The 16,126-nt window shown below is 42.6% G+C and overlaps 1 protein-coding gene across 5 annotated transcripts in view; it reads left to right on the top strand.

Moving 5' to 3' along the window:
- The first annotated feature begins 589 nt into the window (after window positions 1–589).
- Window positions 590–16,126, top strand: part of VPS8 (VPS8 subunit of CORVET complex) — an 89,860-nt gene continuing 74,323 nt past the window's right edge. For 3 of the 5 annotated variants that reach the window (XM_081863496.1, XM_081863492.1, XM_081863495.1), the window contains exons 1-11: window positions 590–707; window positions 1,469–1,704; window positions 3,663–3,731; window positions 4,115–4,245; window positions 4,656–4,749; window positions 5,574–5,606; window positions 6,737–6,791; window positions 12,268–12,392; window positions 14,309–14,395; window positions 15,548–15,615; window positions 15,904–16,057. In XM_081863496.1, the coding sequence (XP_081719622.1) occupies window positions 1,546–1,704; window positions 3,663–3,731; window positions 4,115–4,245; window positions 4,656–4,749; window positions 5,574–5,606; window positions 6,737–6,791; window positions 12,268–12,392; window positions 14,309–14,395; window positions 15,548–15,615; window positions 15,904–16,057 (975 nt within the window). In that variant the 5' untranslated portion in view covers window positions 590–707; window positions 1,469–1,545. The remainder of the gene's footprint in view (window positions 708–1,468; window positions 1,705–3,662; window positions 3,732–4,114; window positions 4,246–4,655; window positions 4,750–5,573; window positions 5,607–6,736; window positions 6,792–12,267; window positions 12,393–14,308; window positions 14,396–15,547; window positions 15,616–15,903; window positions 16,058–16,126) is intronic. The other 2 variants (XM_081863493.1, XM_081863494.1) reach the window with 2 other exon arrangements.

Raw genomic sequence — 16,126 nt, forward strand, 5'->3', positions numbered from 1 at the left:
AGTGCCTGGCGTGCTCTGGTCCATGGGGTCACGAAGAGTCGGACACGACTAAACGACTAAACAACAACATCCCATCATAAATGGCGTAAAATACCCTTATACTCTTACTTTGTTTTTAGGTGATGAGCAGGAGTTGCCGTTAGAGGAGGCATATCTATTATGTATCTAAATGCATATGCAAATGAACTGTCAATTAGGGAAATCCTTTTTATCTAATTTACTCAGATTACAGGCTAAAACCCCACCCACCCCCGCATTTATCTAACGGATCCAACGTCGCCGCTCTATCAGAACCTATTGAATCAGGAACTGTTAATAATGCACTATTACATGAACTGCCCCCGCCCCCCGCTCTATTTAATATTTGAGGTTGTTGAACCTCGGAGCAGCAGCTTAAAACGCGTCCCGCGCCGAAACCTTTAAATCGTATTGAATTAAAAACCGCAAAAGCCAGCAGCCGCGATTTACGCTCTCGGATGCATCTCTCTTCGGCGCCAGAAGGCGGCGCTGCGATTAAAAAAAATAAATTAAAAAAAAACAGAAGGCGGCGCTGCGAGATCGAAGGCCCGCATGGCCCGAGCTTGGGCGTCCCCTTTAAAGCAGACGCCGGGCAGAGAAGCTGCGCTTGGGCCGGGCGGAAGTAAGTGGCGGCGGCGGCGGGTGCGGAATGGCTGGCGTTTCGAGGGCGCCCCCGAAGATGTGGGCTGGTGAGCCTTGTTCCTTTGCCTCGCTGGCTCAGGAGTCGGGGGGGGGGGGTCGAGGGCGGGCGCCTCCCAGTTTCCTAGCAGGCGGCTTGGCTGGCCTTGTGTGGGGCGCAGCCCTTGAGGCAGACTCGCCCCGCAACCCAGTCCCTGGCCCTGGCGATGCCTGCCGCTTCTAACATGGCCCGATCCTGCCCTGTGGTGCGGCGTCCTAGAGGAGGGCGCCTGGGTTTTGTGGGGCGGGGAAGGGAATCCCCGGAAACCCCTCCTCTCCCAGCCTGTGGGGTGGCTGCTGTTTGCTCCCAGAACTGGCACCTTCGGGGGGGTGACTGAACATACCTCCGTGGGGCTCTCGGGTGCCTTGCCGCCTCCCCCCACCCACCCGCCGCTGTTGGAGAGAAATGGTTAGAGTGTGTGTGTGGGGGGGGGGGAATAATATTTCTAAAAGAATTTATACTCTGCCTTTTGGCCCTAACAAGGACCTCCAAAATGGCTTGCAACTTAAGCCGTATGAGTTGTAATCCAGACACGGAGAGGAGATCAGTATGTTTTGAGTTAGTCTGCACAGGTGACATCTTGGTGTCAATGCATGCCTGTCTTAGGATAACACATAGCAGTTGTGTGGAAATCTCACTCTCATGTTTAAGTAGGAGTTCTTAGCTGTGACTTTTCACTTGTAGTCTGCATATTGCCACTGCTGCAGGTTTTCTCTGATTATTTCCATGTATCCCTATTGTAAATGTGGCATGTGAACCATTCTATATCAGTTACAGGTGTTTGGGTTCTGGAAGCAGATGTACTTTAAAGTTCCCTCCCTGCTTTCTGACAACTGGGAACAGGAAAGATGGAAGATGAACTGAAGATGGAGAGTCAAAACCTCGACCAAGATCAAGGTCCCTTTGTGGCAGATGAATCAAGTCAGCAGCCATTGTGCCAGGAATCCTCTTCCCCCAAGCTGTCTGTGACTGAACTGAGTAGAGAGTTGGACTCCAAGAGTGAGCTGGTAAGACATTGCTGCCTGTCTTTTGTCTAAAGAATGAATTGTTGCTGTCCTTCATTATACATTATACATTGTTATGTGCTACTGTTTACTTTTGTAGTGGTAGGTAATCAGGGTTTTAAAAAATACGTTGCAGGGGCTAGTTTCAAGTTCATTACATATGCACAAAATATTTTTATGGGAGTTTTATTCCTTCAGATTTTTGGATTGGATCATACATTAATATCTTGTTTGGTTCATGTAGTTGCAGTGGGTTGGTTCCAGAAAAGTGTAGTCAGGACTCCACTTGGGAAACAGGGCTTTCCTGCCTCCTTAGGAGTGCTTCCCCCAAAAAACACTCTTGGAGTTAGAGGGACTCTGGAATAGTATGGGATGTGGTGCTGTAAATTAATACTTTCAGAAGCTTGCCAGAAACTTGTGTCAGAAGTTTGCTTAAGACACACACACACACACACACACACACACACTTTGTATCTCCTCTAACTATAGGGAAAAGAGGCATTGGTTTGTGGCCAGAGTGCTTTTTTAGCATCAGAAATCAAGCTTACAGTGCTTTACTTCAAACACTGAAAAGTATTAGACAAACTGCAGAGTGACTGGAAGTCATCTACTGTACTGTGTTGTCTATTATCTGTTCTAAGATGCTGTGTCTAGTATGTTTGGGGCTGCTTTTGCAGCTGAATGGGTAGATTTGTTACATCGCATGGGTTGTTCTCTTGTCTTATTTTGATGCGGATGAAGATGGCTGAGTGCTGGAAGATTAACACTCCGCCCCTCTCCCATATAAGTCCCAGACAATCCTAAAATGAAAGGGGAAAAGTGGGGACTGTAACGTTCATTAAAATGCTCTTAAAGCAAATAGGAATTGAGGATTTGGAGTTTTCATTCCGGGGGGGGGGGAGTTTTCAGACAAACAATAATTATTGTGGGTACAGACTTCCTTCAGTCATAACAGTTCCCAAAGTGGCTTTCAGTGAACCAAACCTAAAAACAGTTCTCAAAATAATAAATTACTTAAAGTACCAGAAGGTGGCACTGGATGTATGCATTATTATACCTTCTTCCACTCCCAGATATTACGACTCAGGAGTAGGGACCCTGTGGCCTGCAGGCCAAACTTGGCCCATAAGGCTGTTTCTCCCAAACCACACCCACTTGCCCCACACCTGGTATCATGTGACAGATAGCTATGCGACTGACAGAGCACAATCGGGAGCCTTATAATGTTCTCCTGGTTGTTCAGTGACAAAGGAAAGCAGGTTTTGATTCTACTGTCCATTAGCTGATGGACTCTAGAGCCAAAGCCTCCTGGATCAGCTGCACATGGTGCTTTGAAATCCTGACTTCAGAACTTCAAAGCATCCAATCACTTGACATCATTGTGACTTAAGGTGTTTGACAGCTGGGCAGTCTCTCAGGGTCTGTGATCCCTGTTCTAGCTGCTCTCTTAACCCCTTCATACCCCACTTTATGCAGCTCTTAGGGGCATTCAGATGCAGACTTTTGGAAGTGCTTATACAGCAGCTAAACAGGGATTGACAATTTGAGCAATGGAGACTGCAGTTCCAATTCCTAAAGTGCCATCCTGCTGCAGCAGAGGAGAAAGACGGACATGGTCATCCTTTTCCTGGTTCTCACCTTCAGGCTTTGGTGTTTTCATTACCAGAAAGTCCTGGGTCTTATGTTGTGTTTATGATCTGTGCGTTTTTTGTTGCACATATCTGGTATTTACATGGTTTACACTTTTGTTCAGCCCTAGATCATTACATTGATCAAATTCCCAGTTTTTCATAGTGTGTGTGTACAGTAGCTCCCAATTGAAATTTTCCTTTGGAAAGCACCGATTTTCAGAAAAGAGCACCCAGGGAAGAGTGATTAGGAGCATGAAGCATTTCACTGTCAAAAGTGGTCAGCCAACATCTTCATGATGAAGCTTAAAAATGTTTCTTTTTTTGATATAGATAGATGACAAGGAGTTTGATATTCCTCAGGTTGATACTCCCCCAACACTGGAAAGTATTTTAAATGAGGTGAGTTGAGCAGGGTAGTACAAAACCCTTATTTGCACACTGTGCTGGAAGAGCAAAATGCAAATGTGCAATTGCTCACAGACCAATTTATCATAACACTGCTCTTAAACTACCTTGGAAAATGGGACCAAGCTCCTCTAAAAATTGGCAAAGCTGTTTAATTGGCATTGTGTGTTCTTTTCTCTCTGTGTGTGCCTTTCTGAACCCACCAGTAGGATTTTATTCAGCAATCTTTGAGCAAAGTCTGTCTTTCATCCCTGTCTAATACCATGCCTAACTGGTACCTGGCAAACCCAGGCACTACTGCTGTAAGTTACATTAGTGCATTGCAAGGCTGGATATAGCATGGTTGGCCAGCTATGTTATTTCTGTCTCTTTTTTAGACTGATGATGAAGAAGAGCCATTTGTTCTTGAGGATCCTTCCCTTCTAAATATCGATAACATTGACACTCACTCATATGATACTTCATCTGTAGCGAGCTCGGACAGCGGCGATAGAACACACCTGAAAAGGTAACTGTTTGTGGGCAAATGCCTTGATGCGGCTCCTTTGTGATCTATGCCATCACTGACGGTCTCCAGGAACTCACTGCATAGGATTGGTAAGCAAGAGTTGGCAACTTGCGCCCCACCATGGGAGAGGAGGTATGGCAGTTGATGAGGGGGTGTAGGAAATGGCATAAGTGCCCTCCTCTCCTGTGCCACTCATGTCCTCACAACTCCACTCCACAGCTGGCCTTCTGAGCTGACATATCTGTGGCATGCACTGTTACATGTGTCATGGTAGCATTTGCATGGCTGTAGTGTATCTGGTGTTCTGTTGGCACAGTGGGACTTTAGCCCCTCATCTAGCAGTTTCTCACTACAGCACTGGGCTCTTAACTACATGTAGAGTTCTGAGAGATTGTCCTTAATTTACAAAGGAAGAAGAAACTTCGTGATTCTTTCTCCATCCATGGCTCTGTGATACGGCTGTCCCTTCTGAAAGGAATCTCTGCTCAGATCGTATCTGCAGCGGTAAGTAGCTTTTCTCCACCGAGGCAGATGAACAACATGGGCAGTACACAAGTCAGAAGAGACAATAGTTAGGTGGTACACTTATGATATTCATGCAGCGGGTAGAAAAGGATAAACATGAAGTTTGTTTTCCTAGTCTACAACTAACTGGGGTCTAGGGATTTGGATATGCGGTCAAGCACACTCTTCCACTGCCTCATGTTCTGTTTCTATTATTTATTTCTATTTATTTTATTTCATAACATTTATACACCACTTGATTTGTAAAAAAACCAAAAACCCTCAAAGCATTCTAGTGTTGTATCTGACTGTCATGTGGGTTAAAAAGAGCTCTGGTAAACTCGCAAGTGTTAGTTTGAGAATCCTGAAAAAAGAACGATTCTCTGGGTAATTTTAGGACTGGGTGTGAGCTCCTTTTAACTCCATACTGGTGATGGTCACACATAATGGTAAACCCAGGAGGAGGATGCTTCTAGCCCCTGCATTTTGTAGCTTTGGGGTATTTTCCATCTGTGGGAAAAGCAAAATCCACTCTGGAGTGAGCAGAACCCTTTTCTGTGCAGTCATAACCTGATGAATTCCCATATGGAATTAATCTGGTTGTGGGGGGGGGGTGTTTGAGTCAGAGCTTCAGTTTCTTAATGGCAATTGTAGGCTTAAGTTTGGACCAGATGACCCTCAAGACCCTTCCAACTCTACAGTTCTATGATATTTCAAATGGCAAGTTGGGAAGCCTCACATGATTATATCTGACGTGCAGATTATTTTGTGTTTCACACTTATATGATGCAACTAGCATCAATAATCATATCTTTCTCTTTTAGGCCAAAGTGGATGCTGGCTTACCCACTGCAATTGTAAGTTTATGAATAATTATACAATGCTTGTTTCATTTTTGACGTTCTTAAAGCCTTGCTCCTAGATACAGTATTTTTGCAGACCCTGTTTCTTTCCAAAAGTATTTCATTTGTATTACTATATAGAATGAATGAATAGATGTGAATAATCCGTGTAACAAAATAAAGGACCCAAAGCAGTGCACACAATCTGGTACTCCAGTAACCCTTGCAGTAGCTGTGATAAGCAACATTTGGGTGTAAAGCTAAGCTATGGATTGCCAGGCTTGGACTCCTTAGCCATGAGAAAGAAATGGGAAACTCTTGCTTTTAATTAACCTCTTTTATCTGAGTTTGGTATTACCTGGTCAATCTGGAGTTAGCCTTAACCATAGTTTACTTAAACAACCCAACTTAAAACCATGGGGTGGGATTCATTGTTGTGCTTTAATGAATGTTTGCACAAGCATTGCAGCTTTCCAGATGGAACAGCCTCCCTCTCCTTCCCCTGTGTGCTGTTCTGGAGGTTCTCACACCTCCAGAGCCAATTTCAGACACACACATACACAGAGGAGGGAAGCCCTGTTGCACAAATGGAAGTCCTTATGCAGGGCTTCTGCTATAATGGGGTTCATTAGGTTATTTCAAACCATGGTTTATTAAGTTGGCTTGTTTCAATAAGCTATAGTTAGATTAATCACAGTTTAGGATAGGGCTGCAATGCTAAACTATGATTACATTAAAGTGAAAATATCCTTTCTTTTCCCTCGCACTGGAGGAGGAAAGGGGAATAGATGAGCCCAGTTTTTGTGCACAGGCCAATGAGTAGGCTTAATGAAAAATCAGGAAGTCTAACTGCCACCTAATGTATATGATGATAATGATGAGGATAATCCTGTCAGTCACCTGTTCCAATTATAAAGGTCACTTGGATCAGTTCTTTTTGTGAAATAATCTTTAATCATTTGGTCAGCAAGTGTTTCTGATATGGCTTCTTCTGAGTCCTTTATAGAAACCTACTCCATGGGTGCATAACCTTTTAGGGTTAATTTCTAGTTTCAATTTTGCTTACTTAAAACATTGGGTTATTGCTTGTTGTCTGCCTTGTTTTCAAGTGCTTTAATGCTTTCCCTTGGCTTTGCTTTGTTTAGGCAGCATCAAGTCTCATAGCAGTGGGAACATCCCATGGACTGGCACTGATATTTGGTAAGCAAGGGTACCTGTTGAACTACTTAAACTTCAGAAAATCACTTTGAATTTGATTTCTGTGGCATATTCTATGTATTTTGTTACTGTATTTTGTTACATAAGTAGTACCAACATGTCTGGTCATCTGATTCAGTAAGCTTAGCAGGACATGCTACATGTAAGTAATGTGATGTATTTTAAAATGATGTTGACTTGCAGGCTTTCTGGATTAAAAAAGATTATGTTCAAATAAGGTAGGGGTTTGTTTTTTTACTCGGTTCTCTATATGGCATTTGAAGGAAGTGTTGTCTGGATATGCTGTTTTGTCCTCATGTTACAAAGAAATGGATAGGCATTTTGCCTGTTGCTCCCCACCCTGCCACCAGCAGAAACTGATTTGTGATATCATTGATGCGGAGAAAGCCTTCGACAACATTTCTTGGATGTTCATGAAGAAAAATTTGGAAGGGGTGGGAGTGGGGCGGGGGTTTGAAAATGGAATAGAAGCAATTTATTCAGAGCAAAAAGCTAAATTGATTGTTAACAATGTGGTGACAGAGGAGTTCAAAATAGAAAAAGGGACACGACAGGGGTGCCCCCTATCCCCCCTACTGTTTATTTCAGTCCTGGAGGTGCTACTGAACATGATTAGAAAGGACCGGTCTGTACAAGGAATCGAGGTCGGAGTGAAACAATATAAACTGAAAGCTTTTGCAGATGACTTGGTATTAACATTACAGGAGCCAGTCTCTAGTACTAAAAGAGTGTTAGAATTAATTTCTGACTTTGGTCGGGTGGCGGGATTTAAGTTGAACAAGCAAAAAACTAAGGTTCTAGCAAAAAATTTGACAACTACAGAAACAGATGAGTTCCTGAAAGAAACGGAATTAAATGTGGTTAAAAAAGTAAAATACCTAGGGGTGTATCTGACCTCCAAAAATTTGAATTTGTTTAAAGATAATTATGAGAAATGCTGGTCAGAAATTAAAAGAGATTTGGAAATATGGTCAAGATTGAAACTTTCCTTGTTGGGCCGAATAGCAGCTATAAAGATGAATGTATTGCCGAAAATGTTATTTCTGTTCCAGGCCCTACAGATCGTGGACAAAGTGGAATGTTTTGGAAAGTGGCAGAAGGATATTTCCAAGTTTGTTTGGCAGGGCAAAAAGCCCCGAATAAAGTTTAAAATACTAACTGATGCGAAAGAAAGAGGGGGATTTGCCCTGCCAGACTTGAGGTTATATTATGAATCTGCAGCCTTCTGCTGGTTGAAAGATTGGATTTTATTGGAAAACACTGATGTCCTAGATCTGGAGGGGTTTGATAATGCTTTTGGGTGGCATGCATATTTGTGGTATGACAAGGTTAAAGTTCACAAATTGTTTAAAAACCATATTGTCAGAAGAGCAATTTTGATGGTCTGGACAAAATATAAGGACTTATTGGAGAGTAAGACTCCGAGGTGGCTCTCACCGGTGGAGGCCAAGGCACGTAAGAGACTTAACATGGAAGCCTACTGGCCTAAATATTGGGAAATAATTGAAAAAATTGGAGACAATTGGAGGTTGCTGAGCTTGGAAAAATTGAAAAACAAGGTGCGAGATTGGTTGCACTATGCTCAAATCCAGGAGGTTTTTAAAGTGGATAAAAAGGTTGGATTCCAGGTGGAAAAATTGAAATTAGAGACAGAACTGTTAGAGCCAAAAAATAAACTACTTTCGAGAATGTATAACTTGCTGCTTAAATGGAATACACAGGACGAGACAGTCAAATCCGCCATGATAAAATGGGCACAGGACTTGGGGCACAACATTATGTTTGAAGACTGGGATATTTTTCCTCCCTATTGACTTCTGGCTTTTCTTTCTCTCTCAACTTTTTTCCTCATGGGCTGAGAAGGCAAAGGTATAGTACCACTGCATTGTGCATGTAACTTGCATGAAAAGATCCACATTTTAAAACTGCCACAACTATGCTCTGAATTCTGATATGATAGATTAAATTTATATTTATTGAAGGTATTTGTATACCGCTTACTGAAGGTCTGGACAATATGTTCACAATGTAATTTTAGGGCATAGGGTGCAGGAATTCATAGAAAACCCTGAAGCTATTTCCTGTGCTGGGAAATTCCTCTGAAGAAGAGACAAGTATTTTGTCTGTAGCTTTTAGTACATCATAGCTTTGTACCACTCTGGCAAGAGGTACTGGTCTCCAACCAGAACATATTCAATAACCGCCTATACAGTTTCGGGGGAAAGAAAGTACACCCTCTTTGAATTCTGTGGTATTATCAGGGCACAGTACCAATCACCTCCTCCTTAGCAGGTCTTAAAATTAGGTAAATACAACCTCAGATGAACAACAACACATGACATATTACTCCGTGTCATGGTTTATTTAACAAAAATAAAGCCAAAATGGGGAAGCCGTGTGTGGAAGAACTAAGTACACCTTATGATTCTATAGCTTGTAGAACCACCTTTAGCAGCAATAACTTGAAGTAATTGTTTTCTGTGTGGCTTAATCAGCTTCTCACATCATAGTGGAGGAATTTTGGCCCACTCTTCTTTACAACGTTGCTTCAGTTCATTGAGGTTTGCTGGCATTTCTTTGAGGAAACTGGCTGCCTGCCACCTCTGACGGTGTTAACTGCTTTCCCCACCTGCCTTTCCCTCTTCTTCCACCATCTGTCTCATGGACACTCTTCTTCTCTCCAGCGGCTTTGGCAAGGTGGGGGTGATCCTGAACCTCACAGCTAATTAAAATGATGAGGTTGGGATGTCCTTAAAGGTTAAGGGACCCTTGACCATTAGGTCCAGTCACAGACGACTCTGGGGTTGCGGCACTCATCTCGCTTTATTAGCTGAGGGAGCCGGCGTACAGCTTCCAGGTCATGTGGCCAGCATGACTAAGCTGCTTCTGGCGAACCAGAGCAGTGCACAGAAACGCCGTTTACCTTCCCGCCGGAGCGGTACCTATTTATCTACTTGCACTTTGACATGCTTTCGAACTGCTAGGTTGGCAGGAGCAGGGACCTAGCAACGGGAGCTCACCCCGTCGCAGGGATTCGAACCGCCAACCTTCTGATCGGCAAGCCCAAGGCTCTGTGGTTTACACCACAGTGCCACCCGCGTGAGATGTCCTTATGGTTAAGCAGACTTTCAGAACACAAGTTAATTGGCTGAATTTGCTTAACCATAAGGATGGGATGTCCTTATGGTTAAGCAAAATCAGCCAATTAACTTGTGTTCTGAAAGTCTGCAGTAGGGATGGGTGAGGGCATTCCCCACCCCCCTGGTACATCTGACTGGGTTGATTCCTGGGTGAGAGCCAGAAACAGCTAGGAAGGGGGTGCATGTGCCTAACCCAGCCTCTTGGTGAGAGATGGATGACTAGTGAAGGGTGACCTGGTAACAGCACGGAAATCATTCATGGGTACATTTGCAGGATGGTGGGTGGGCAATGTGAGATTGAGCTCTCCCTTTCTGCGGTGGTACACCATTTGTGGAATGCCCTCCCTAGTGAGGTGCATTTGCCTCCATCATTAATTTTCAGAAGGAATTTGAAAACATTTTGGTTTACTGAGGCGTTAGGTGGCTGAAGGATACCTGTTCCTGGTAACTCTGAAGTTACCAGGATAAAATAATGTTTTTAACTCTAACTGTTCTTAGAAATTGTGGATGTGTTTTCTGCTCTCGCTCTTTCATTCATTCATATAAAAACATCAATAATAATAATTAATAATACTTGAGGCAGAGATATAATGTATGGGAAATGATGATTTGATTTTTATAGAGCATGCTCTGTGGTAAATAAAATTAACTTAATTCATTTATAAAAGTATTTATATACCATTTGCTCACAAAACATTAGGGGTGTGTACAGTAACATAAAAAACTTAAAAGCAGTACAGAGCAATCATTAAAGTGACTGGCTACCAAGGAAATGTAAACTGCATAGGCCTGCCAGCATGTGTTTGGCTCATACTTCCTGGATTTGTTTTTTAATGTGTGGTGTTTTATTGTGTTGCAACAGTGTAAATGAATCCGGGTTTTGTTAAATGCTGTTTATTATTACCTATTATTTGTAATTATTAAAAACATATCCTTCCACTACAGACTTTATGCATTCACAAGATTGCAAAACATCCTGTTCACCACCTATTGTATTGACATCCTTCAAAGATCAGCCTATGAATTTTTTATTTTTCAAAAGAGTTTGAAGCCATATACCTAGTTTTTACTTCCTCCAATCTATTTTTAAAGTTGCTGTGTTATATTAAAAAAAAAAAAAGTTTGACAACATTTAACATGCATATAAGTTTAAAATACTTGGGCATAAACCCAGGTTTGATCACATTAGTAGAAGCAAATATCATGTACTGAAAATGGATAAGAAACTTCACTCAAGTAGCCTTGGGGCACTTACAATTTTTGACTAGAGAGTCTAACCAGTTTCTAGAGAGCTGCTGACCTAAAATAAGGAAGCTGTGTTTCCGCTCCCTTCCCATTTGAATAGCTGTCTATGTCATATGACAAACTAGGTGTGAGATGAGGATTGTTGCAATCTTTAGTGTGGTGCTCTTCATTCTCATATATTTGTGTGTATGTAATCTTGCTTCCAAACAGGCGTGGGGTTGAGTGGGAACTGTTTATCTTGACCTATAGGCTTTTGTATTTTTCATTTTAAAAAAGTTATTTTACATAATATGTGATGGTGGTAGTGGCAACAGCAGATATTGTCCATTGGCAGCCTGTTTGTGACCTTGAAATTCCCTCAATGCAATGTGCTTCCATGGCATTTTGGGAGGAAAACATGGAGGCCATAGCAAAATAATTTTCTGTTCTATTCTTCCCCTCAAGCTTTTAATTGAGGCATAGCTTTTATTTTACTCTCCATTTTTCTATTATTCTTTAGCCTTTTTGTATTAAATTTCTAAAATATAATCTTTCTCTTGAAAGAACTGAAGTGTTTTGTTATGTTATCTCTTGACTTTATTATTGCCATGCTTCTGTCTTCTTTCTTCTTGCTGCTATAAATAGTGCTGTTTTCTTTTTCTTTTTTATGTGGCTTATTCTTCCCTTTATAGCACTGGCCATGTTGCTCCTGAGTTTTGTGGGCCTCATTGGGTGTCATAGCTCTTCACTGTTAGAATTTTAAATTCTGTCTTTAAAATCACATAAGCGGTTGCTCCTCATTTTTCACTCTCCACAAAAGCTTTCTTCACCTCCTCCTCCTGGTGAATTGTAAGCATGTTATGCCCAATTTAGGTGTCACAAGTAATCATGGTTATGCAAACCCAGAAAGGAAGGATGAGGGTGAGAGACCACAGTTTGTTGCTAGTTCTCTGTATCATGGGTTGAATGATTGAAAATGTGATGTCTGAAATGAGCCAATTCATGATGTGTAGAATTACTCTTGATTCTGGGATTGATGTGCTGATCTTTGGTGTTGATATACCCATATGTTAACTAGGCATCTTTGTGTTTAGATCCTAACCAGGCTCTTCGGCTTTGTTTGGGCAGTACCGCAGTTGGAGCACAGTATGGGGCTATATCTGCTCTTAGCATCAACAACGATTGTTCAAGACTTCTGTGTGGTTTTGCAAAAGGACAGGTAAGGTTGATATATGGCACAATACTGTGCATGCTTACTCAGAAGTAGGTCCAGCTGTGTTTTGTGTACCCCAAGGTAGATGTGCAAACCCAGGGGTTACGTTTCAGTGAAATCGGGTAAAGTGTGGAACACCCTCTAAAAACACCCTTTAAATGTCCTCTCTGCTGTTCTCTTTTCAATCCATACCAAAAACACTGTATCGAAAAATATCCACAACTGGAATTGAAGCTCTGGGGCTGACAGGAGGCTGGAGGCTGCATGCAAAATCATCTGCGCTGCCCCGCACACCAGCTATTAGGCGGGGAGGCTGAGCAGTGTAAACAAAGCCCTGTTGCACCTTCAGTCTCTTTGGGGCTTCCTCTGCCTTCACTGTCATCCTCTTCGGGCTCCAGGGAGGGTCTCCTCATGAGCTACGAGGACTCTCCAGTTCTCTCCCGCCATTTCTGGGTTTGAACTGAATTATGTTATTTCCCAGCACCACGCATGTATGTGGTTGTGCGTAAGTGAGGGGACACCTGTAATCATTGGCTACTGGTTGTGATGGCTTTGTTCCACCTCCGCTGTCCAAGGCAGTGTCTCTGAATTCCAGTTGCTGGGGATTGCAAGTGAGGAGACTGCTATTGCACTCGGGTTCTGCTCACAGGCTTCCTATGGGTATCTGGTTGGCCACTATTGGAACAGAATGCTCAACTCAATGGGCCTTTGGCCTGATCTAGCTGGGCTCTTCTTATTTGGTTCTGGAGAGCAATGATTTTCTATTTACACCTTTTGTTATCTCCATAGATAATTTCTTTCTACTGTGGCTTATTGTAGGGAGAAGCCTGATGACCCCAAATGTGATACAGATTAGCAAGCAATGCATGTATCCCACACAGTACTTCTTTGTACTCCGTGAGGCCTTATTTTAATGCCAGAAAATTCAGCTTTTGTTTAAGTCTAGCTTTGATTTTCTCAATAAAAATGTCATATGAGAGAAAACATCATCCATTTTATTTGTTTATTTTGTAAACTCTATATTTCAGTTCCTAGCAAAACTTTCAAAGAATAGATAGATAGATAGAGTCATGTTCATTATTTTGGAAATTGGGAGTGAGCAATCTTGGCAGTCTTGCTAAGTCATGTTGGCTAAGCTGGTGGGAGGAAGCTTCTGCTTTTAAACTGATGGACAAGCCATAGTGCAGTTTGGATGTGATATGGCAATTAAGAAAACTTTGTGGCCTTCCCCACCCTTTTGCTTCACCCCCCTTGGCTCATACAGCCCTCCCTTTTCCTGTTGTTACCAACAGTAGTTTACAATCATGCCTGACCAGTTTAACCCTAATTTCTCTTAACCATAATTAGCTTTCAAACAAGAGTTTGAAACCAGGATTAGACCCCATTTGGTCTCAAAATGTGCTTAGCAGTAATTTTTGTTAATCATGCCAGCTCAGACTTTGCAGTCAGGATAGTTACTGCTAGCCTGGAGAGAGCGCTGAGGAGGGAAGGACATAGGAGCCAACTCCTAAGGGCTGAGGGGACTTCGCCCTCTCAATTTTTGTGAGGGGGCTGCCCCCCCTCCAGTTGATGGACATTGCCATTCAAATGGTGTGCAAGCACTGTGTCATGTGATCAATTATGCAGGGTGCTGCTTACCTGACACCCCCCCATATTTTATTCAAGTTGGCACCCCTGGGGGAGGAGTCGTCTGCTCCCAGTTCCCAAACCATGGCAGTGGGGAATCGTGATGTCTGAATTAGACCTTTGTTCTCTAAAGCTTTATAAAATGTGAAGTACACTCTGTGCCTGGAAAAGTAGGACAAAATAATTGAATAACACTTGATTACACAAGAAGATGGTTGGCAAATATTTCGTAGATGTCTTCATGCTTTGGTAATCCAGACTTGTATTAGAGAAAATTAATGGTCTTTTACTTATAGATTACAATGTGGGATCTGGCTAGTGGAAAGCTTTTGAGATCAATAACAGATGCTCATCCCCCAGGAACAGCAATTTTGCACATTAAGGTAAGAAATATTAATTAATTCTGCTTTGTGAGCTGTGTTGGCTGCACTGAAATTGTGTTAGATCTTTCTGACGATAATAAAATGTGCACACCTAATACAGCACCAGTATTTCTTACCTCAAAATTTGAATTGGATAGGAAAGAGAAGTATATTAAAAATATCCCACCCACTTCTGAAAGGCCACAGATAGTTAAAGATCCAAGGCCTGGTTATAGAAGAAAGCTTTTGCCTGGTGCATAACAATATATAATGATGGTGCCAGGCAAGAGCATTCTACAAACAGTGAGGCACATGAAGAAGGGCCTCAGATGATGATCGCAGGGTCCGGGTTTGATTCATAGGGCCAGAGGCAATTCTTGAGGAACCATGGTCCTGATCCCTTTAAGACTTTATAGGTCAAAACCAGCACTCTGAATTGGGCCTGGAAACTAATTAACAGCCAGTGCAATCAGGCCAGGTTTGGCGTTATGTGCTCAAACTGTATTGCCTCAGTAAGCAACCTGGCTGCTAAATTCTGCACCAGCTGAACTTTCCAAATTGTCTTCAGAGGCAGCTCCACATATAGCACATTACAATCCAGTGGTACCTTGTGTTACATATGCTTCAGGTTACATACGCTTCAGGTTACAGACTCTGCTAACCCAGAAATATTACCTCAGGTTAAGAACTTTACTTCAGGATGAGAACAGAAATCGTGCTCTGGTGGCGCGGCGGCAGCAGGAGGCCCCATTAGCTAAAGTGGTACTTCAGGTTAAGAACAGTTTCAGGTTAAGTACGGACCTCCGGAATCAATTAAGTACTTAACCCAAGGTACCACTGTAATCTGACCTGCAGGTTACCAGAGCATAGACAACAGAGGTTAGGCTATCCCTGTTCAGATAGCAGTGAAGCTGGGCTAGCAGCAGAAGCTGATAGAAGGCGTCTGTACCACTGAGGCCACCTGAGCCTCAAGCGACAGCAGTTGGTGCAGAAATACCCCTAAGCTGTGTAACCGCTTCTTCATAGGGAATGCGACCCCATTAAGAGCAGGCCACCTCCCATCCATTTGGTCTAGGGTAGTGCCCATTAACAAGTGAGGTAATGTTAATGAAAGAAAGTTTTAAAAGTTGCTGCGAAGATAGATGTGTGGGGGAAAAGTAATGTTCTGTTCAGTTTACAGATGATCCAACGCTAGCGATTTGCAACGACAGTGGAGGCTCAGTATTCGAACTCTCTTTCAGGTAAGAATCTGTGGGTTTATTGTCGGACCAGGTTGTGCTCAAGATTTCAAGTTGAACAGACTGAGGAAAAACACTAGAGGCTTTAGAGGCCTCATTCTCTCTTGAGTATCCCTTGAATATCCTGGTCAGTATTGTTTGTGCTGGATTTGCAAATGTAGTTGTTAAAAGCCATTCCTGGAATTACATGCAACACTTTTGAAAGCTAAATTGTATATGCATTTTCCTATACACACAAGTCACCGTTGTAAATTGTTGCTGTTTGTTTATGTCCTTTTACTTTATTCTCAGGAGAGTTATGGGTGTGAGAACATGTGAGTCACGCTGCTTGTTCAGTGGTTCCAAGGGAGAAGTCTGCTGCATTGAGCCTTTACATGCAAAGACTGAACTGAGAGACCATCCCATCACCCAGTATTCCCTGCTTGCAATGGCTTCCTTAACAAAGGTGACTTCTACACAAGACATCCTGCTTTAAAGTGGAAGAAATATTGCCGAATGCAGAATGTTTATTACT

The sequence above is a fragment of the Podarcis erhardii genome (assembly GCF_964252035.2).
Source record: "Podarcis erhardii genome assembly, chromosome: 5".
NCBI lineage: Eukaryota > Metazoa > Chordata > Lepidosauria > Squamata > Lacertidae > Podarcis > Podarcis erhardii.